We start from the raw sequence: 18,790 nt of genomic DNA on the forward strand, positions 1-18,790 counted from the left end.
CCTGCAAAGAGGGTTAGACCCCTCCCATTTTACGGTGGAGAAAGAATCAAGGCAAGAGGGATGAGGTCCTGACCAGGCCAGTGCTCAGCAGGCAGCCCAAGAGTCCAATGCCCTGTCCTCGTTCAGCCACCTGCCAGGGGGTCAGCGTGGCCGGGGAGAGGAGCAGGGCCTAGATGATGACGCCGGGGCCAGGTGTGCCCCTTACCTACCTCCAGTTCTGCAATGATGCGGTCCTCATCGTCCTCGTCCTTGATGGCAGAGGCCATGATGGGCGGTGTGGAGGCCGGGCGAGCCACCTCGGACACAGTCCGGCGCAGCTTTACTTGGGGCTTCTGTACCTCCAGCTCCTCAGACTCGGCCTTCTGCAAGGCCCGGGCCTCCGTCAAGGCCAGGCTCTGCCCCCCACCACTCCCAGCTCACCTCCTAGGCTCCCTGGGTTCCAGACCATCTCCCACCTGCCCCAGCTCATCTGCCACTTGCTCTCTCCCTTCCCAGCTGGCCCCTTCCCCTGGTGGAAGGCCAAGCCAGTCATCAGCACTGGCCAGGCCCCTTCTTTCCTTCCACTTCCTCTGAGAGAGGGGACTGCCCTGAAGAGTCTCTAGAGGTCATCCTCCCAACTCAACCTCCTCATCTCCTGCCCAAGGTGGGGGTGGTACCTTGATGAAAGCTGAGTCCTTCTTGCTGGTGACCACAACCTCTCCGGTGCGTGTGGTGGTCAGGCCATGGGAGGAGGGGAAGCTCCGGCGGGGAGGGGGTGGTGGGGGCGACTTGGAGGGCTTCTCCGTGCGGTATCGGGGCACTGTCAGCTCATCTGCGGGCAGCCAAGGGGCTGGGAGTCAGGGCATCTGTAACCCTGGAGTCCATGTGCCACATCTGACTCCAAGGGGATAAACCTTGCCTCCTCCTCCGGGGAAGTGGGGAGAGGAAAGTTCAGAGGAAAGGACACAGGCTCCCTCCTCCTCTCTCTTACCTCCCCATGCAATCCAGCCCCAAACCCTGTCACTCCTCCCCTGACAGCACTCTTTACACCCCTTACTACTCAAACTGTGGTCCACGGACCAGCTGCACTCGCAGCACCTGGGAGCTTTTTAGAAATGGAGAAGCTCAGGCCCCACCCAGAGCTGTTGGATCAGAATCCACATTTTGACAGATCCTCTGGGGATTTCATGCACACCTTCAAATTTAAGAAGTGCTGCTCTCATCCATTGCTTTTCCACCTGCCCCCCAGCCCCTGCCCTGGCATTGATCTTCATCCTTTCTCCATTGAGAGAGCAGTAACTGTTCCAAGAGCGTGACCCCGCCCACCAGGCTCCCCCTTCCCCCAATTCTTCCAGGGGTGGGGGCTGTTTCCAGGGCAACCTGTAAATCACTGAAACCTGACACTCCTCTGCCTCTGATCTCCCAGTGGCTCCCCATTACCCCCAACCACATCCAAGCCCCTTGGCCCAGCACCCTCCACATCTGCCAATCTTTTCAGCCTCAGCTCTGTTTGCTACTCCCTGGCCTGGACCCTACCGGGCAACACTAAACACATACCTCCAGGCATTTGCACATGCTGCTCCCTCTCCCTGGAATGCCCTCTCTCACCAGCCTGGGAAGCACCTACTCATTTGCAAGACTCCAGTTGAAAGTGCCCTCCAAAGGGAAGCCCTTCCTACCCTCCCAGGGCCTCCCTAGGACTGCACAGCACCAGAGCTCACCTCCCAGCTGCATTTAGCACCTCATCCTGTTTCTGGTTTACACACTAGCTATGGCCTGGTACCGGTTACGTAACCAACTTGAGCTTAGTGTCCTCATCTATAGAATGGGAATAGCTACAGTATCTGCCTCCTGGAGTTGTTACGAAATTATAAGGATTAATATACAGAAAGCATTTGGGGCAGTTCTTCTCACAAAGTTAAGTACCTGATAAAACATTCACGTTAGTATTATTCCTGCACTATATTTTAGGCTCCTTGAAAGCAAACTATGCCTTATCTCCAGCACCTAGCACACAGTAGGTGCTTAAACAAATATATGTGGCAGGAATGAATAAAGGAATGGACGACGACTGCCATTTCTGGTTCAGATTTCTGCCTCCCCTGTGAGCTCACAGGCTCGGGGAGCACAGGAAGCAAGTCCACATCGATCAGCGCTGCCCCTTGTCTGAGCACCGCTTGATTCAGGGCACGTGGTAGGGTAAAAGGTACAGGCAGTGGACCATCTGCCTGGACTTGCTCATCCTCCCTGCGTGGTCCTCTTAGCAGCAGAGCCGTGGGAACAGCCCTGGATAGAGTCCAGCTCTAACCCAGCCTCTGGGGCTCCCTGTGGTGGCTGAGGGTCGTGCTGCTGATGTCCCAGCACATCCCTTCTCCAGCAGCCTGACCACAAAGATTCTCACTCCCATGTGCTGACCCCATCAACCTGAGAGCTCCTGAAGGTGGGGCTCCCCTCCTCTGGGGTCTTCACCCGCCCCCACCTGCCCCCGTACCTGAGCCCCTCCTCCCACTGGGCTCCGTTCGGGGGGCTGCCTTCTGGCCATGGGGGACCTTGGGGGGCTTGTGGTCAGGGGTGGGGGCCGGGCCTGGGTGGGCCTTGCTCGCACAGTCCAGGTCAGGAATGGCCTTCAGCAGCTCCGCCTGTGTCTCCTCCAGCAGCCGGTTGATGTCCTTGGCACTGTACTGAGTCAGGGCTGCGCGCTTCTCCTCCCAGTCTCGCTCGGCAGCCTAGAGAGGAAGGGGGGGAGAGTCAGGACTAAAGTGGCTGCCCTGCTCCTGGACCTTTGGGGCCCCAGCCCCTTCCCCCAGCCACACATGCAACGCCCCCGGAGGACGCTTGGACTTCTCCTTGCCTATGACGTGCTTTCCCCAGGAGTCTGGAATGCCACCTTCTTTATAAACTACTCTCTTGATATACTTAGACCTGTTTTTGGACATTCTCTTCTGTTTCATTAACCACATAGTCTATTTTTGTGCTAACGTAACACTGCCTTAATTATTATAGCTTTATAATATGCTTTCCTATCGAGCTGGACGAATGTCACCCTCAGCATGCTTCTCACACTTCCTCCTCCCCCAGGAAAAGTACCCAGGCAGTGTCAGCACTTCCCAGCCTAGGACGGTGGGAAGAACCCATGAGCCTCGCTTGTGCCCTTCAATCCCAGGCCCAGCACCTCAACAGACACAGCCTTGTCCACGCTTCTCTTGCCAGGAGCTTCCAGGCCTTTGGTGGGGTTGCCCCCCTTGGGGGTAACAGGAGCTCCCTCAGCTGGCCCACTCAGCTCATGGAGGTTCAGTGGAGGGCTGGGGGGTGGCATTTCGAAGTCCAAGCTCTTATTGAAGTCAGTCTCGGCTGTCACCTTCTTGGGGGACTGATTCAGGAGGTTGTTGGGCGGTGGCCACCCCCCCTCGTCCACTTGCCTGTGGTTGGGAGAATTAGGAGCAGCTGTGAGACCAGCAGCATGGTGACCCCCATGAAAGGGAAGCCTGGCCAGAGGGAGGCAGGGTATGTGGAGGGCTCTGGGATCTTGCAAGACAGAGCGAAGGGCCTGAGGAGAAGTGACTGCATCTAGCATAAGGGGCAGCCAAGCCTACAACATGTGAAGAGGGCACAGGTCAGAAGTGAGGTACAGCTGCAGTTAGCACATGAGTGACCTTTGGGGGAGTCAGATGTGTTGATCTGGGCCCAGTGTGGAACCCCACGGGAAATCAGAGGTCAGAGATAAGAGGTCAGGGATAGAATGACCTTCGGATCTGAGCCAGCGTGTCTGTGACCCCACGGCAGCGTTTGAGTAGCCCATCCAGGCGCTGTGGCTCCTCCTTCAGGAACTTCACTGCCTCCACCTCCACACGAAGCACTACCCGCATCTTGCTCTGTAGGGCTGGGAAGTGAGCTGAGGAGACCAGAGGAGTGAGCTGGGGAGGGTGAAGCTTGGAGGACCTTCACCCTCCGAGGATGGGCAGCAGAGAGGGCAGGGCCTGGGGCTGGGAACAGGGGTGCAGCAGGGATTCCCACCTGGACCACATGCCACACTCACTGGCCCCCAGGCTCACCCTTGAGCTCAGTCAACGTCTCCCCAAGCTGCTTCAACACCAGCGCTTTCTCCTCCAGCTCAGGCCCCGGCACCAGCCTGTGGTTATGGGACACATCCCTCTGGATCTTCTCCACTGACTTCTCCAGGTCACTGCAGCCACAGAGAGACCCTCTCAGCCCTCTCTGGCCCCAGCCCAGCCCCCCTGAAATTGGGCAGCTGAAAAGAAATCAGGTCACCAGTCAGATAAAAATTAAAAGCCATTTACCAGGCCACATGCCCAAGTGAAATCAGAAATGCCAAACCTCAGAGATGAGACTTTGGAAGAGCTCCCTAACAGGGGCCCAGGGTTCCTCCCTTTGAAGTTCTGATGTTTAGCCACATCAGCCCAAATCTCTCTGCCTATAACTTGCATCCTCTGATTCTCATTCTGCTAAGCAGCAGCAGATAACTTGGCAGCCTTTCAGAGAGCTGGAGGTAGCTGCATATGCCTCTAAGGGGTCTCTTTTCTTGCAGGGTGACACTGCCATGTCCATCTACCTTTTCTCAAATGATCCAGACACTTGGCCTCTTTCTTTGAGGACAAAACTGCTTTTGATTTTCAGCTGGCTTATGCTGAGCTCGTGTCATTTAAAACCCCACATCTTTCTAAGGTAAATCAGACCAAGTCGCCACACCATGTTGAACCTAAATGGATCCCAACATTCTGAGGCTAAAATCCAAATTCTTCAATGCAGCCAAGAAGGGCATGAGGGCAGTAGTTGAAAATTTGGTTCCAGACTCAGACAAATCCAAATTCCAATCCCAGCTCCGCCCATCCCAGCAGCGAGATCTCGGATAAGTTACCTACTATTTCCAGGCCTCAACCGCTTCATCTAAAATATTGGAGTGGCAAGAATTCCTCCCTCCTGGGGCCACTGTGAGGATTAAATGAGCCAATGCAGATGGGAAAGGTGTGGCAAAGGGTCAGGGCCTGGGGATTGCTCGTATTTTCCATCTTGCTACCACCCCAGTCATCTGGCTTGCTTCTGTTTAGAATCATCCAAAATTTCTCTGAGTTCCTTGTGTGTGCTGCCTTCTCTGGGTCTTTTAAATGCCATTTTCTCTGCCCAGAATACTCCATTCTCACACACACACATACACACACATACATGCACGCACACACATGCATGTGTGTGTGGGTACATGTGTGACTAATTTCCACTCGTCCTCAGGTCTCAGTGAGAACCTCTCCCCCATTCCCTACACTCGGAGTTAGAGGTCTGCTTCCTGCCACCCCCCAAGACTCTGGAGCTCCTGATTGCTGGGCTGTGCAGCGACACGCAGGCAGAAACCATGTCTTCAGGATTTGTCTCCAATGCTGAGCACCTGGCATGGTGCCTGCAGCAGAATAGAGGTCTGGTAAATAATTGTGGAATAAATGAATAAGTGAAAGAAGGAACTGATGCCCTGGTAGTTCATCTTCATTCTATACTGGAGTCACTGACATCTCTGACCCACATGCAGGACTTTACATACATTCCTGTCAAATCCCATCTGTTGGATTTCAGCTCAACTATCCAGGTGGGAACAACTTCTGAGTCTCAGTTCTACCATCCAACAGATTTGCTCACCCTCAAAGCTCTGTGTCATCAGCACATCTTACTGGCACGCCTTATACACCTTTGTCCAACTAGCAGGTTAAAAGACCATGTGGGAGCCAAGGATAAAATCCTGTGACTCAGCACTACCAGTTAAAGAGCTATCATGTCCTAAGCATTTACTGTATGCCAGGTGCCACATTCAGCCTTTCACTTTCATTACCTTATTTAATCCTCACAATAAATCCTGAGTGGGACCATTATTACCTCCAGTTTACACATAAACAAACAGCAGCTCAGACACTAGACTACATTTTACAGCTGCCCTTGCAGTTTGAAGTGGCCATTCAAACTGAGGTCTAGCCAATGGAATATGAGTGGAAGGGGTACATGCTGTTTCCAGGCCTGGCCCATTACAAACCTCCCATGTAAGCTCTTTTCCCTTTCCTGTTGGTTGAAACACAGTGATCCTGTGGGTGATCTAGGAAGGCACATACTAAAGAAGGCAAAACCTCCATTAGCCTGGGTCCCTGAATGACTGCATGGAGGAGAGCAATTCCACGAACTCACCTAATATTGTCCCATGAGAAAGAAGTGTCTATAACTTTTGAACCATTACAGAATGTGTTAGAGCAGCTACCCTAACTAATTGGCTACCTTAACTAATAAACTGGCTTTGTCATTTAAAAAAAAAGTCTCAGAAAGATTAAGTAACTTGTCCACGGTCATACAACTATTCTATGACAAAGTAAGATCTACTCATGTCTGACATCAGGCACTGGATTACACTGCATCTCACTCCCACGCTAGACTAACATTACCCCACAGACATCCACTATCCCAGCCGTCACTCTGCCATGTAGGAAAGAACAACTCTCCTCCACTGTGTGTGTCACCTGACTGGTTCAGGGCATGCCAGTTTTGTAAACCTTTAGGAAGTGACAACACTGCAACTCTCAGGTAGAAGGGACTAGGTCCCCTTTTAGGCTCAGTTAGAAACCTGATTTTCTGATCATGCAATCTACCTAACTTGGGCCGGCTCTGCAAATGAGTCCCAGACAAGTCCAAGTCTAGACACTAGGACCAGAAAGTAGTTGGGTTTTCCAGACCCAGATTTAGTCCTGGAGGAGTTGAGAGGGGAGGGTTGGGACAGAACCAGCTATATAAAATGCGGGGCCCATTGCAAAATGATTTTTCCCCTAGTTAAAAAATTAAGAATTTCAAGAGAGCAATAGCAGAGCATTATAAACCAAGCATGGGCCCTTATAGCATAGGTCACATGCCTACAAAGCTGGCCGTGGATTAGGCTAAATTAGGCTCCAGAGGCCAAAAGGACTCAGTCAGCAGAGGCTGCAATGTCTACATAGAGCTCAAGTGCTTGGCTAGGATAGATGAGTGAGCCAAACTGACTGAAGCACAGTATTGGCCTTAACTTCCAACAAGAAATCAGGGCAAGAGGAAGAGGCAGAGCGAAGCTGAGGAAGAGCAAATGTACAGGGGCTGCAGCCAGAACAGGGGAAAGGAGAGGCCTGCTGGTTCTTCTGATGCCCAGGGAGGATATGGGAGCTGGACAGGGAGGGCCCTCATAGCCAAGCTGAAGCCACTGCAGCGCTGGTGTGGAGCCCGCCCCACCCTAAAATGGCAGAAGCCCCCTTCAAAGTGGATGGAGAATCCTGCCAGAAGCACTCTAGCAGCCCCCAACTCTCTCAAGTGAGCAGTCTGAGTAACAAGTTCGATAACAGGGCAGGGGATAAGGAGTCTGTATGTTCCTGGAGAACCAAGGTCCCCAGGAAGCTGAGGACCAGACACTCATGTGACAGGAGCATAAATCCATCCTTTCATTTTTTTTTTTCTGCCTCTGTGCTTTTATATTTCCTTTTATTTTCCTTTAATGTCTCAATAAATTTCCTTTTGAAAATTCCAACCCAGCTCCTTTGTGCTAAGTGAAAAAGGACAAGGAGAGGACAGGAAAGTCAGGTAATAGAATTCCCTGGGTAACGGGGGATGGCAGCTGTCAGTCTATCTGGAGATGTGACTGGAGTTGTCATTAAGCTTTTACACCTGGAGTGATGGGTGGCTGCCACTGGCTTATTTCCACGTGGGATGACCCCTTATTTTATCTCAGCTACACGGGGTCATAGGAATCTTTGCCTTGTGTCTCACTGAAATGTACATGTACCACCAGGCTGTGTGGGCCCCAGCCCTTCTCAAGGAGCCCCTTGCAAGAGGTACAACCCAATGACTTGGTAAGGAAGCTGGGCTCCTCTGAGTAGCCTCTCCTGGCTCCCTGAGTCACTGACCAATTGACCCCAACCCCTCTCTGGAAAGAACTGCAAAAATCTTAATACTGGGCACAGACGAGGAAGCCACAGCACAGAGCAGGGCAGAAAATGTCCTAATCACACAGCCTGTCAGTGCTGCAGCTGGACCTCAGGTCCCCTTTGTGTCCTGTGCCACTAGGAGAGAGGCCAGAGGAAGGAGCAGGGTCTCTGTCTCAGACCCCAACGACTGACAAGAGAAGGCTGCAGTGAGGAGAGTGCTCACTCGGTGCACGGTGCCGGTGCCCGGACAGTGAAAGGCAGCTTCTTCCTGCAACAGTGCCAGACAATCGAATGCTGGCCAGACAGCCATTTGCTAAATTTGGATCAGAGGACCATTTTCTGTTAACCCTTCCATGTCTAAGCATTTGGGGGAGGGGTGTTCTCTATTCCTCATTCCTTCTGAAAACGCTACATCTGCATTAGAATTGGAAGAGGGTTTTTCCTCAGCTATACCTGGTCTTAGACATCAGGGAATTGGAGTGCTGGCAACCGTGGCTGGTCAGTACCAAGCTGGCCAAGCTGGCAACATCTGAATGCTCCACCTGAATATTCTACCCCACGGTCAGTTTATACAGGTCACAGGCCAGAATGAAAGCAGACAGAGGACAGAGTGAAATCAGACAGCTGACCACATGAGAGTAAGGCTTCAGGCCATGGGAAAGCAAGACTGTGGGCCATTGGGAGCAAGACCAACGCAAAAGCAGGCATCAAGCCAGAAACAAAGAAATCAGGAATTGTGCCAGATGGTCAAAGGTTTGTGGGTCACAGAGAAATCAGGCCACACAGGAGAAGGCAATCAGGCTTCAGAAGAGACCAACGTCACCTGTGATTCGGAAGGAAGGAGAGCTGCGCCTCCCAGAGAAACCAGGTTGCGGGCCCCCCAGCCCGCACCCCCAGCCCGCACCCCCAGCCCTCCCTTCGCAGCTGGGCCCAGCCTCACTTGAGTTGCTGGGTAATGAGCTCCTCGTCGTTAAGGTAGCGCAGCCGCTCCTCCTCCACCAGGGTGCGCTGTCGCTGCAGCGGGTCCTCATGCCGCCGCGCCACCTCTGACACGCGCATGCTCAGCTCCGCTTCTGTGCCCTTCAGCAGCGCGCGCAAAGACTCCAGGTTCTGGAGCTGCGGGACGCAGAAAAACCGATCGACTCGGGTGGGAGGGGATGGAGGCAAGCAGCAGGGAAAGGGCCGGGAGGAGGTGGACAGAGGACAGCCCTATGCCGGGCGGATTCCACAGCAGATGCGGCTGCTCGGTTGTGACCGTGCAGCAGCAAAAGGGTGGGATGGTGCGGGGCAGAGGCCAAGAGCTAAATTCTGGAGAAGAATAAAGGCAGGAGGAGAACGGCCTGGGGGTAGTGGAGGAAGGAGTACTGAGTTGGGCCAAGCTGAAGGTGCTGCTCTTGACTAAGAACAAGAGCAGCAGCGAAGGGCTGGGATGGTAGGGGGCGGAGAAGCTTACGTGCTGGGGAAATACTGAAGCAAGAAAACCGGATGGGAATATTTGGGGGGCAGGGAGTGATCCCATGAAGATCCCTACCGACCATGCGGCTACATTGGACTCAAGCACTGGGGGTTGATAGAGGGTCTGCGGGTGGGATGGGAAGAGTAACAACGCCCGAACCCAGTTCTAAGGCCGAGTTGGGGCAATGGTGGGGGTAGGTGAGATCTTACCCGTTGCCCAGATGGTAACTCTGCCCCCTCTCCGGCCTGTCTCTACTCATTATTCTCACCTGAAGGGCTCTGGGGCCCTCTGGAGGAGCGGGCTCAGCGATGCCAGGCTCCTGACTGGTGGGACCATCTGCCAGGTGGGGCAAGGCAGGGTAGCTGAGGGGAAGACGGAGCTAAGGGGACCTGGGGGACGGGCTCTCGCTCAAGGTAGGGAAGGGGGGAAAGGAATGCTGAACTGGAAGGAACTGGGACCACAGAGTACTGACGGGGAAGGAGGTTCAGTGGGGTGGGCTGGGGCTCCAGGACAGCAGTGAGGATTCACGGAAGGGGGAGGAGGGCTTTGTGAAGAGGCCACGAGGGAGCGGGGGAGGTTTGGTGAGAGCTCAGAAATTCAGCGAAGGGGCAGAAACTCGAGGAAAGGCAAGGGGAGAAAGCGTTCAGAGATGGGCGGTGTAAGCAGCGGACTCTGAAGAGCGATTAGGAAATGGGGCGGGACTTTTGGGAAGAAGTTTCAGCGCAAGTAGGTGGGTTCCGGTGGGGCTGGGCTTCGGGGGGGCGGGGGCGGGAAGAGGCCCCAGAGGGGGGCGGTACCTGGAGCTTCCGCAATTGCTGAAGCTGGCCGCGCAGGTCACTGGTGCTGTTCTGCAGGCCACGCAGGTGCAGCTGCATCTGCAAACGGCTGATGGCAGTGGGCTGTCCCGCAGGGGTGCTGCTGGCTGAAGGTGGGGGAGGGCCGGACACTGGGGTGGCCCCGCTGCTCCGGCCGCCTGACCCACAAGCTGCAGAAGGATGAGGATGGGAGAACAAATCGTGAGCCTGGGAGAGGCTGGGGCAAGGTCCTCCCCACACAGTAGCCAGAGAGGCACGTGGCTCTGACTCCCTGCCCCAAATGGTGGGCAGCCCTTCTGTAGGGAGCAAAGTGCCAGGGCAAAGACATCTTGGGCTAAGGTGAGACTACTCATCTATCCTTTAAAGCCTGGTGATATAGCTATTATTTAATCCCCACTTTATTGATTAGGAATCTGAGGCTCCCAGAGTTTAAGGAACTGCGGGGAAAGGGGGAAGGATCACTCACGTGCTGAGGGAGTGGCTGCTCCATTGGAAACTTCAATCTTCTCACTGTGGCACAGGGGAAAGATGGCTACCAGAGGCTCCAGGCTGGCCCCAGACAGCCAAACCTGGGTGAGACCTTAACATAATCTCCTCGTCCCCTGATGTCAGGACGGAGTCCCAGAGAAGGGAAGGGACTCACCCAGAGTCACATCGTGAGACACTGGCAGAGCTGAGCCCAGGGCTTCTGCTGCCCACTTCCCCTTCATCTTGCCCCAACCACACGCCGTGGCAGTGGTGTTGGAAGAAGTGCCTCACCTGGGCGTCTCAGGCTCCGAGCCTCGTAGTAGGGCACTCTGCACCAGGCCTGTGAGGCTGGCAATCTGCTTCTCCATGGCCTCCATGCGCTCCCTGGGGAGGATGGTGGCTTTGAGCAACCACTTCTCGGGGCATGAGGTCCCTCCTTCCCAGTTCCCCATTCCTAAGGTTGGTAATTAGAGGAAATACCATTCCCTTCCCAGCCACCAATACACAGACAATTCAAAGAACCCCAATGCCCAAGGATCAAGTCCACAGCCCCCCCCCATATAATATTGGTAATGCCCTGCTCCCTCTGACAGTCACCCCCTCCCTCTGCAGTCTCGTCTCTCTTCACAAATGAGATAGGTCTCACTCTGGCCTCTGTGCTTCCACATGCTTTCCCTTTGCTGCTTTCCTACTTCCTCTCTGAAGCCATCCCAGAGTCCCCAGCAGCCTTGAGAAATCCCAGTACACCCTCTGAAAGGAAGTGTTTTTTTAATGTCTCCCAACTAACCAGGGCAGGAACTGGGTTTGCCCAACTTGGCTCTGGCAGTACCCAGTGCACTTCCTGACCCACAGACCACAAGAGAGCTGTGTGAATGTAAATCACTTCTCACCTCTCAGCAGAGCTGCTTGAGAGCGGAGGGGGACAGGTTGGTGCCCTGGTTACCTCCTCCAGCCATGCACCCTTAGAAGGGAGCTGAATGATTGGCAAGAATTCTCCGGATTGGAGGCTACCAAACTGAATGTGTCTCTCTCCTCATCCCTTTTTCTTACCAGCACCCCCTCCCCAGTGGACTTCAGCCACCCCTGTGCTGGACAGCTCTCACGGATGTAAATTCTGCGCCGCAGGGAGACAGGAGCTAAAGAGTGTTGGTTCAGCCTCAATTTTAGTTAGGGAAACTGAGGTTCAGAGAATGGATACAAACAGTCTTCCAGATTCCTGTCTAGGGCCCCCTCAGGTCTTGCGGAGAGAAGGAAAATCGCATGTCCCTCTCTCCAGTGCCTTCCCTACCACGTTCAGGATACCCTGGAGACCCCTCTAGACTACTCCAGGTCTACAAAGGACTCCTGGGTCTCACAATCCAGGACACAATCCTGCCACGGACTCTGCGATGCCGCCTCTCCACTGCGTTCCCACGGCCCTGAGGCCTTGAGAGCGTTCCTCACCTGGTCTCCGTGTCCTTGGCTGGCACAGGCGGCCCGAACCCAACAAGGGGGCGCTCTCCAGGCCCTGGGAAGAGCTCGGAAGGCGGGGCTCCAGCAGTCGAGGAGCCCCCAGCGCTTCGGGTCTTGCCTCCGGGGCTCTCTGCGAAGACCGACGAAGAACCCGAGTCTTTGCGGAAGGACTGGCGTACCGGCGAGCCACGGCTGGGTGGCCCCGAGTAGGGGCTGTGGGGTGGCGGGGGACCTCCCGGTGGTGCCGCCACGTCTGCCAGTTTCTGAGGTGACGAGGGCGGCAGGCGGAAGCCGTAGCTGTCGCCGTAGAGCGGGCCGCCTCCCGCCGCCTTGTACAGGGAGTCCTCCAGGTCGGACTGCAGCGCCGCGGCCGAGTAGGTGCTGAGCGAGCGCACCGAGCCGCGCTTGTAGAGGCCCCCGGCACCCGGGTAGGCGAAAGGGTCGCCCGCGGCAGCCGCCAAACTCAGGCGGCCCTCGTGGAGCAGCCCGTAGGGGTCGGCGTAGAGGCCTTCGCCCTTCACCAGCACCATGCCGCCCGCCTTGCCCGCCAGGTCCTCGTCCGGCTTCACGTCGCGCCGCTCCAGGATGGCGCTGGGACTGGGGCTGACGCCCTGGGCGGCGGGGGCGCCTCCCAGCCGCTCGGCGCCGTGGTGCACCGGACTGCCGGCGTAGGAGGGCGGACGCCCCCCGGCGTAAGAGAGGCGCGAGCGCGACGGCGAGCCAGAAGGCAGCCCGGACGGCAGCCCCGGCGGGGGCGAGCCCGACGCCAGGTGCGGCGCAGGTGACAGGTTATTGAGGCGCCGCGTGGGCGACGACTCCCGCGATGCATACACCATCTCTCTCTGTGTAGAAAAGTCCCGGAACCCACAAGGCTGGTTACAAAGGGGGTCCCTTGCCCCTTGCTTGAGGAGTTAGCATTCTTCCCCCTGACACTTAGGAAGTCCCTTCTGTTCTCTGTCGTCCCTCGCTCCTGCTGCATTTGGGTCCCTCTCCCATCAGGGATCCCAGAATGGAGGAAGAAGTGGCAGATGGCGAGGCACCAGAAGGGCAACCCGCAGCCCACCCTACGGGGACGGGTGGGGAAGGAGTGGCTCCCGAGAGAAGCTAGCTAGGTTCGAGAAGCTATCTCGAGGTTCGCGGGAGAGATCCTGAGAGAAAGGAAGGGCAAGTGGCAGGTGAGCGGGCAGGGACGCTTTCGAGACGCCACAATTAATGGAGGCCTCCTCCGCTTCAGCCTCTAAGTCCTCTTCTCCAAAGCGGGCTGTCGTCCCTGGTGACAACTGACTAAGCTGTGCCCCTGGACCCCATCTGCCCAGCCTCCCTAATGCCCTGGGCACCCCGAGCCATACCCGGAGGTCCCCGTTGGTGAGGTGTGAGCCAGGGAAAGCGGCGTAGAGTGGCTCCTTCCGATAGATCTTGATAATACTGCGGTCCTGGATGTCCCTGGAGGGGGACAGGGAGGTTCAGAGGGTCATCACCTCCCAGCCCTGTGTTGAGGAAGGGTAGCTACTCCAGGCAGAGGGGTGGCAAGAGGGGCCAGGGGCCCCAACCCCTTCCTAACTTTTGCTCAGTGGATCTCGTGCCTCAGCGTGCCTGCCACCACCACACACACCCAGCAGCTTCCACCCCGTCCACTGCCTCGGCCTCATGCACCAGTTTCAGGTTAGCTCGAGCCAACGAGAAAGCGGGGGAGGGATGATTTAGAAGGGACAGGGTAGGGCTGGGAAGAACAAGGAAAGGTACAGGGTGGGAGGGCTCTGGGAGGAGAGAGGGAAGAAAGCAGGGGTTGACTCTGGAGGGGGCTGGGGAATGGCCTGCGGAGTCGAGCCCCTACTCCTAGGAGGAGGAGTAAACGGAAGCCCACCCTTCCCCCGGGGCCACGCCCACCGGACGTCTTCCAGCTCGTAGAAGACGTTGCGAGCCTCGTCTTTGATGAGGATGGCGGTGTTGGGCGACTTAAGCATGCCCATGGTGAGCTTCTGCGGGAACATGTGCGCGATGAGTGCATGCAGCGTGTCCAGGCTGCTGACCTCATGCGTGATGTGCACACGCCGAGTCTCCTCCCCGAACTGCAGGAACAGCACCCCTGCGAAGGAGATGCCACCCTCGCTGTCAGTGCCACCACCACCACCAGGCTGCCGTCCAGGAGAGCGAGGGGGGCCTTCGGAAGCCGCGCTGGTCCCACAGAGGCAAGGTCTGAGGCCGGACGCTGCCCCAGAGTGCAGGTGCACCCAGGCACTCCTCATGCTACCAGCCTCTCAACCCCAGACGGGTTGGAGCCTGAACGTGGAAATGGAATTGGGGGCTGGAACGGGGGACAGAAACTGGGGGGGAGTCGTTGCTAAGGGGGAGAAGGGGGAGAAGGACAGGGGACTGCTGAAGAGGAGGAGAGAGAGGACTAAGGAAGAGGGGAGGCTTGGAGAGAGAGGGGAATAGGTCAGGGGATGCTGAGGGAGAGAGAGGGGTGAGAGAGAAGATGGAAAGGGCTGGGAAGAGGTGCTGAGGGGGGAGAGGCCCTAAGGGGAGGAGGCTGCTGGGGGGGGGAGATGGGGAAGGGACAGAGAAGCTTGGTAGAAAGATGGCTGAAAAGAGATGGAATGGTAAAGGGGATGAAGAGAGTTCCAGGCAAGCAGAGCAGAGGGAGGAGCCAGTAGCCAGGAGGAAGATGGACAGGGCAGGCAGTACCTGGAGAGCGCAGCTTGGTCTGGCTGGCAGAACGGGAGAGGGGCAGGCTCTGTCGGAAGCGGTTCATCCTACTGAAGCCCAGAGGCAGCTCAGTTTCCGACATGGTCTCCAGCGACTCAGCAGAAGCGTAGGACAGCTTGGCCGCCTGGTCTGCTAGCCCGGGCTGGGCTCCCTGAGTGTGGCGTGAGCTGCGGGTCTGCAGGAGCAGGGCGGATGAGAGGAATGGAGCCTGAGCCCCTTCACCCTGCCCGCTGCCCCCATCCAGGCCTGAAGAACCCCCACCAGCCAGCGACACACACACACAGGAGGGTCTCCTGGATTCCAGATAAGCTGTGTGGCTGCAGGAGAGTTCCCAACCTCTAGGGGTCTTGGTCTCCCTAGGACACCCAGCAGGTAAGGAGTGGGTAAAGGATCAGCCTCTCTGGGAAGCCAGACAAGAAACCATCTGAGGGGGAGCCATGGGCACGCCTGCTATTTTAAGCTTCCAAAGAACAACACAAATTTGTCACCAAGGTGAGCAGCAGAATTGTTGAGCAAATTGGGGCATTAGTTCCAGACATTAATTAAGCGCCGGGTTTGTGAGCGATGAATTTATCCTTCATGGAGTTCAGAGGGTTGGGGTGGGGGGTGGAAAGCAGGGCCCAGGGAGAAAGCAAAGAGAGCTAGGGACCCCGGGATCCCAGCTCTGGGGGGTATGGACCCTCACAGAGCTGGGCACAATGTCCTTGACTCAGGGTGACTGGGTGAAGCATCCCAAACCCACCAAAACCAGCTGGGCCCCAGTTTCAAACAGACTACCTGCCTAGTACATGCAGTGCACATGCTAAGCCTGGCGTGATCCACACACACACATAACATGAGCGACAGGCCTGAGTGAGCCCCTCCCTGCAAAGCACATGCTGCGACAGCCAACCACTAGCCTCCTGGAAGGGCCTCTCCTAGAAGCCAACACAACAGCCTCTTGCCCTGAAGCTACAGCTGAGGGTGATGGCTGGCTGGGGCTAGGGAAAGGTGTCACCCAGTGACCCTTCTTGCCCTAGGGACAGTTTGAATACTCTTTCCTTGGGGAAGGGTTCACCATGATTTCTATTGCACTTTAAGAGCCTACTTTTGGCCGATGGCTACAGCTGTCACTCAGGCCGCAGCTCCTGCCACCCAACCCCCCCCAAACCTAGTTGATGTCAGAAACTCATTTATTTAAAGGAGAACGATAATGAAACAGGAATATATCATTCCACATTATGCACATTATATACATATATGTATTACATATACATATATTATCAAGGAAAAAAACCATGTTGCCCAATTGTATTTTCCTATAAAACAAATTGCCTACTTTTAACAATGAATCACTTAAAACCATTAAGATTGGTTATCTCAGGGTTGAGACAGCTTTTTCGTTTTACCCTATGCATTTTTCTGCTGGGTGAATTTTGCACAGTCAGAATATATCACTTTTATAATTTTTTTAAAAACAGTAAAAGTACCTCTAAAAAGGGATCATTTATTCTCCTCCCCAGCCCTCTCCTTCCCCAAATCCTGATTAACCTCTAATTAATCTCCATCTTTATATTAACTCAATTTAATGTTCCAATTGGATTAGCACTCTCGAAAAGAGAGAGTATCTTTCTCTGATGGGCAATGTGCCCAGCTGTCCCCAAAGTGTCCTCGAAGGCTTAGGGAAGTGGAAGGCCAGATTTGGGAACCTCAGGGGGCATCCAACCTCAAGCACAATACCTTGACCAGTGGGTCTGGGGAGGAGGGAGGCAGTGTAGAAACTGGGGGGACAGGGAGATGCCCGTGGCTAGACTTTGGACCCTGCAGCTCAGATCTAGGCTGACCACCAATGCCAGCCTGTACCCCTCTCTCACCTCAGCCGCAAGGCAGTGTGGGGAACCAGGCCTGATCTGGTGGTCATGGGGTTGCCAAGCAACTGGAAGGTCAATGATTGACAAGCTGGTGTGGATGAGGGGCTACAGAGTTCAGGCAGAATGAGCAGCTAGCAGGGCTGAAAAGCAGGGGGTGGCCACAGTGCATGGGGGCACAAGTGAGGTACCAGTAAGTAGATGGAAGAGGGGCCAGATGTAGGGGGGCAGGGATCCTAGGAACTGTTGACTGCTAAGAAGGCAGGGCTCTACCCAAGGGAAAGAGATGCTGGCGTTCCCTGCCCTGCCAATTCCTGTCTCCATCCTGGCCCCAAGGGCACCTTTCCATTCTCACAGCCTTTGTAGAAAACCCTCTTGAGAAGAGAGAAAGCCTGTTAGCACTTCTCTCCATCCCTGGGCTGAGACAACAGGGCAGAGGAAAGTGAGACATTCAGAAGGACTTCCCTATTAGAAGGGAGATGGCAAGAGAACAAAACAGTAATTCAAACAGAGCTACCCAAAGATAGGAAAAGGGCTGCCATGAGAAGCCGTGAACACCTGTCACTGGAGGTGTTCCTGGGAGGAGCCATGACTTCTGGTCAAAGATCAGGCAGGGGAAACCTTGAGTGGGGCCATCAGACTTTGAAGTTCCCAGATGCTGTCCACAGAGGGGCAGAATAACTTGGGAGCTTTTAAAAACACTTTGCAGGACCCCCAAATTCACTGAATCTGAATCTCTCAGAGTTGGTGCCTGGGATTCAAGATTTTCAACCAGTTCCCAAGGTGATTCTGATTTGGGAATCATGTCAGTGTCCATGATTCTAGTGAATGAGGTAAGCTACCCTGAAAAGCTCCCTACGAGCCAGGCACTGTGCTTGGCACATGCAGTGTTTCTTCTCTCTTTACAACAGCTCTATGATGCAGATATTGTTGTTCTATTTTACAGAGGAGAAACCAAGGCCCAAGGGATTGTAGAACTTGTCTCAAGTCACCTAGCTAGTTAGTAGCAGACTAGAAGTCACCACAGGTAGTCTGGCTCTTGGACACTGAACCACTACACTCTCCTGCCTCCTCCAAAAAGGTTATGCCTGATGTCGTGATTCTGATTCCATGACTTTCCGATTCAAGGATTTCTCTCTAGGAGAAAGCATACAAACAAGACGCTTGGAGCAAGATGACACTTGGGGAGTCAGGGATGGATGCCTCCCATCCCGTTATGATGCCTGGGAATTAGGGGGCTGGAGACTCCAGGACACCAGGAGCAGTCTAACTTGGTTCAGCTCTGGGCCTGGGTGCCAGGGAAGATGGAGGGGGCACCCAAGGGTGCTCCCCTAGTCCGCAGGATGCCCTTGGAGGGGCAGAGAGCTCTGCAGCTGCGGCTAATCCAGACCCTCCAGGAGAGGGAGGAAGGCACCCATCCCTGAGCTTAGCCTTCCACTTGGGCAACAGCTTTGGGGTGCAAGGCTGTAAGTCTCTTGCCTGGCACTGACCAGCTCCCCATAGTGGAAAGAAAGGGATGAGGGACCCATCACAGTCATAGGGCCTCACTAGAAGATGAAATCTGAGTTCAGAGAACAGAGCCCTCAACAAGATCATGGGGTCCAGGCTGCTGCCTGAGAGGCAGCAATCTCCCCAGGCTGGGGAGAAATCAGACAGCCTCTCTCATTTTAAAATGTCCCTCGCGTCCTGGGGAAGCCTGAGGATGTCCAGCTTGGATCCCCAGCAGGGGTGGCCCGAACTCCCACAATGGATCCACAAGACCCTGGCAGGCGAACCCAGACTCAAAGCAGCAGCCGCAGCCTGCAGCCCCAAGGCCCTCCGCCCGTACCAGAAGGTCCCATACAGACGCACATCCCTGTGCAAAGCATGTGCAGGGAGGGGCAGGGCGGGAGAGCACATGCAGTTGTCACAGAAGCAGAAGCGCCACGCACTGACCTTGAAACTCCAGTAGTTTGGCTGCTGATGGAAATAAGAGAAGAGATGGTTATGAGAGGCTGGGTAGGGAGAGTAGGGGCAGGGGAGGGTTTGAGACCCTTGGAGCTTAGCACTCAGCCCTAGGACATGGGCCCTCCACCCTCCCAGGAGCAGCAAGGATGCTATGACTGTACACCCCGTTTTCTGCTGAGACCCAGGATG

The 18,790-nt window shown here is 55.3% G+C and overlaps 1 protein-coding gene across 7 annotated transcripts in view; it reads right to left on the reverse strand.

Annotated features, from left to right (window-relative positions):
• Window positions 1–18,790, reverse strand: part of SRCIN1 (SRC kinase signaling inhibitor 1) — a 68,535-nt gene that overhangs the window by 14,669 nt on the left and 35,076 nt on the right. For 6 of the 7 annotated variants that reach the window (XM_081028847.1, XM_081028843.1, XM_081028845.1 and 3 more), the window contains 15 exons: window positions 18,590–18,613; window positions 14,787–14,982; window positions 13,989–14,187; window positions 13,451–13,544; window positions 12,093–12,943; window positions 10,941–11,033; window positions 10,648–10,691; window positions 10,164–10,351; window positions 8,851–9,026; window positions 4,032–4,162; window positions 3,724–3,871; window positions 3,152–3,398; window positions 2,471–2,705; window positions 657–811; window positions 210–362 (listed from right to left, as the gene is read on the reverse strand). In XM_081028847.1, the coding sequence (XP_080884973.1) occupies window positions 210–362; window positions 657–811; window positions 2,471–2,705; window positions 3,152–3,398; window positions 3,724–3,871; window positions 4,032–4,162; window positions 8,851–9,026; window positions 10,164–10,351; window positions 10,648–10,691; window positions 10,941–11,033; window positions 12,093–12,943; window positions 13,451–13,544; window positions 13,989–14,187; window positions 14,787–14,982; window positions 18,590–18,613 (2,934 nt within the window). The remainder of the gene's footprint in view (window positions 1–209; window positions 363–656; window positions 812–2,470; window positions 2,706–3,151; window positions 3,399–3,723; window positions 3,872–4,031; window positions 4,163–8,850; window positions 9,027–10,163; window positions 10,352–10,647; window positions 10,692–10,940; window positions 11,034–12,092; window positions 12,944–13,450; window positions 13,545–13,988; window positions 14,188–14,786; window positions 14,983–18,589; window positions 18,614–18,790) is intronic. The other variant, XM_081028846.1, reaches the window with a different exon arrangement.

This window comes from Rhinolophus hipposideros (assembly GCF_964194185.1).
Source record: "Rhinolophus hipposideros genome assembly, chromosome: 20".
Taxonomy (NCBI): domain Eukaryota; kingdom Metazoa; phylum Chordata; class Mammalia; order Chiroptera; family Rhinolophidae; genus Rhinolophus; species Rhinolophus hipposideros.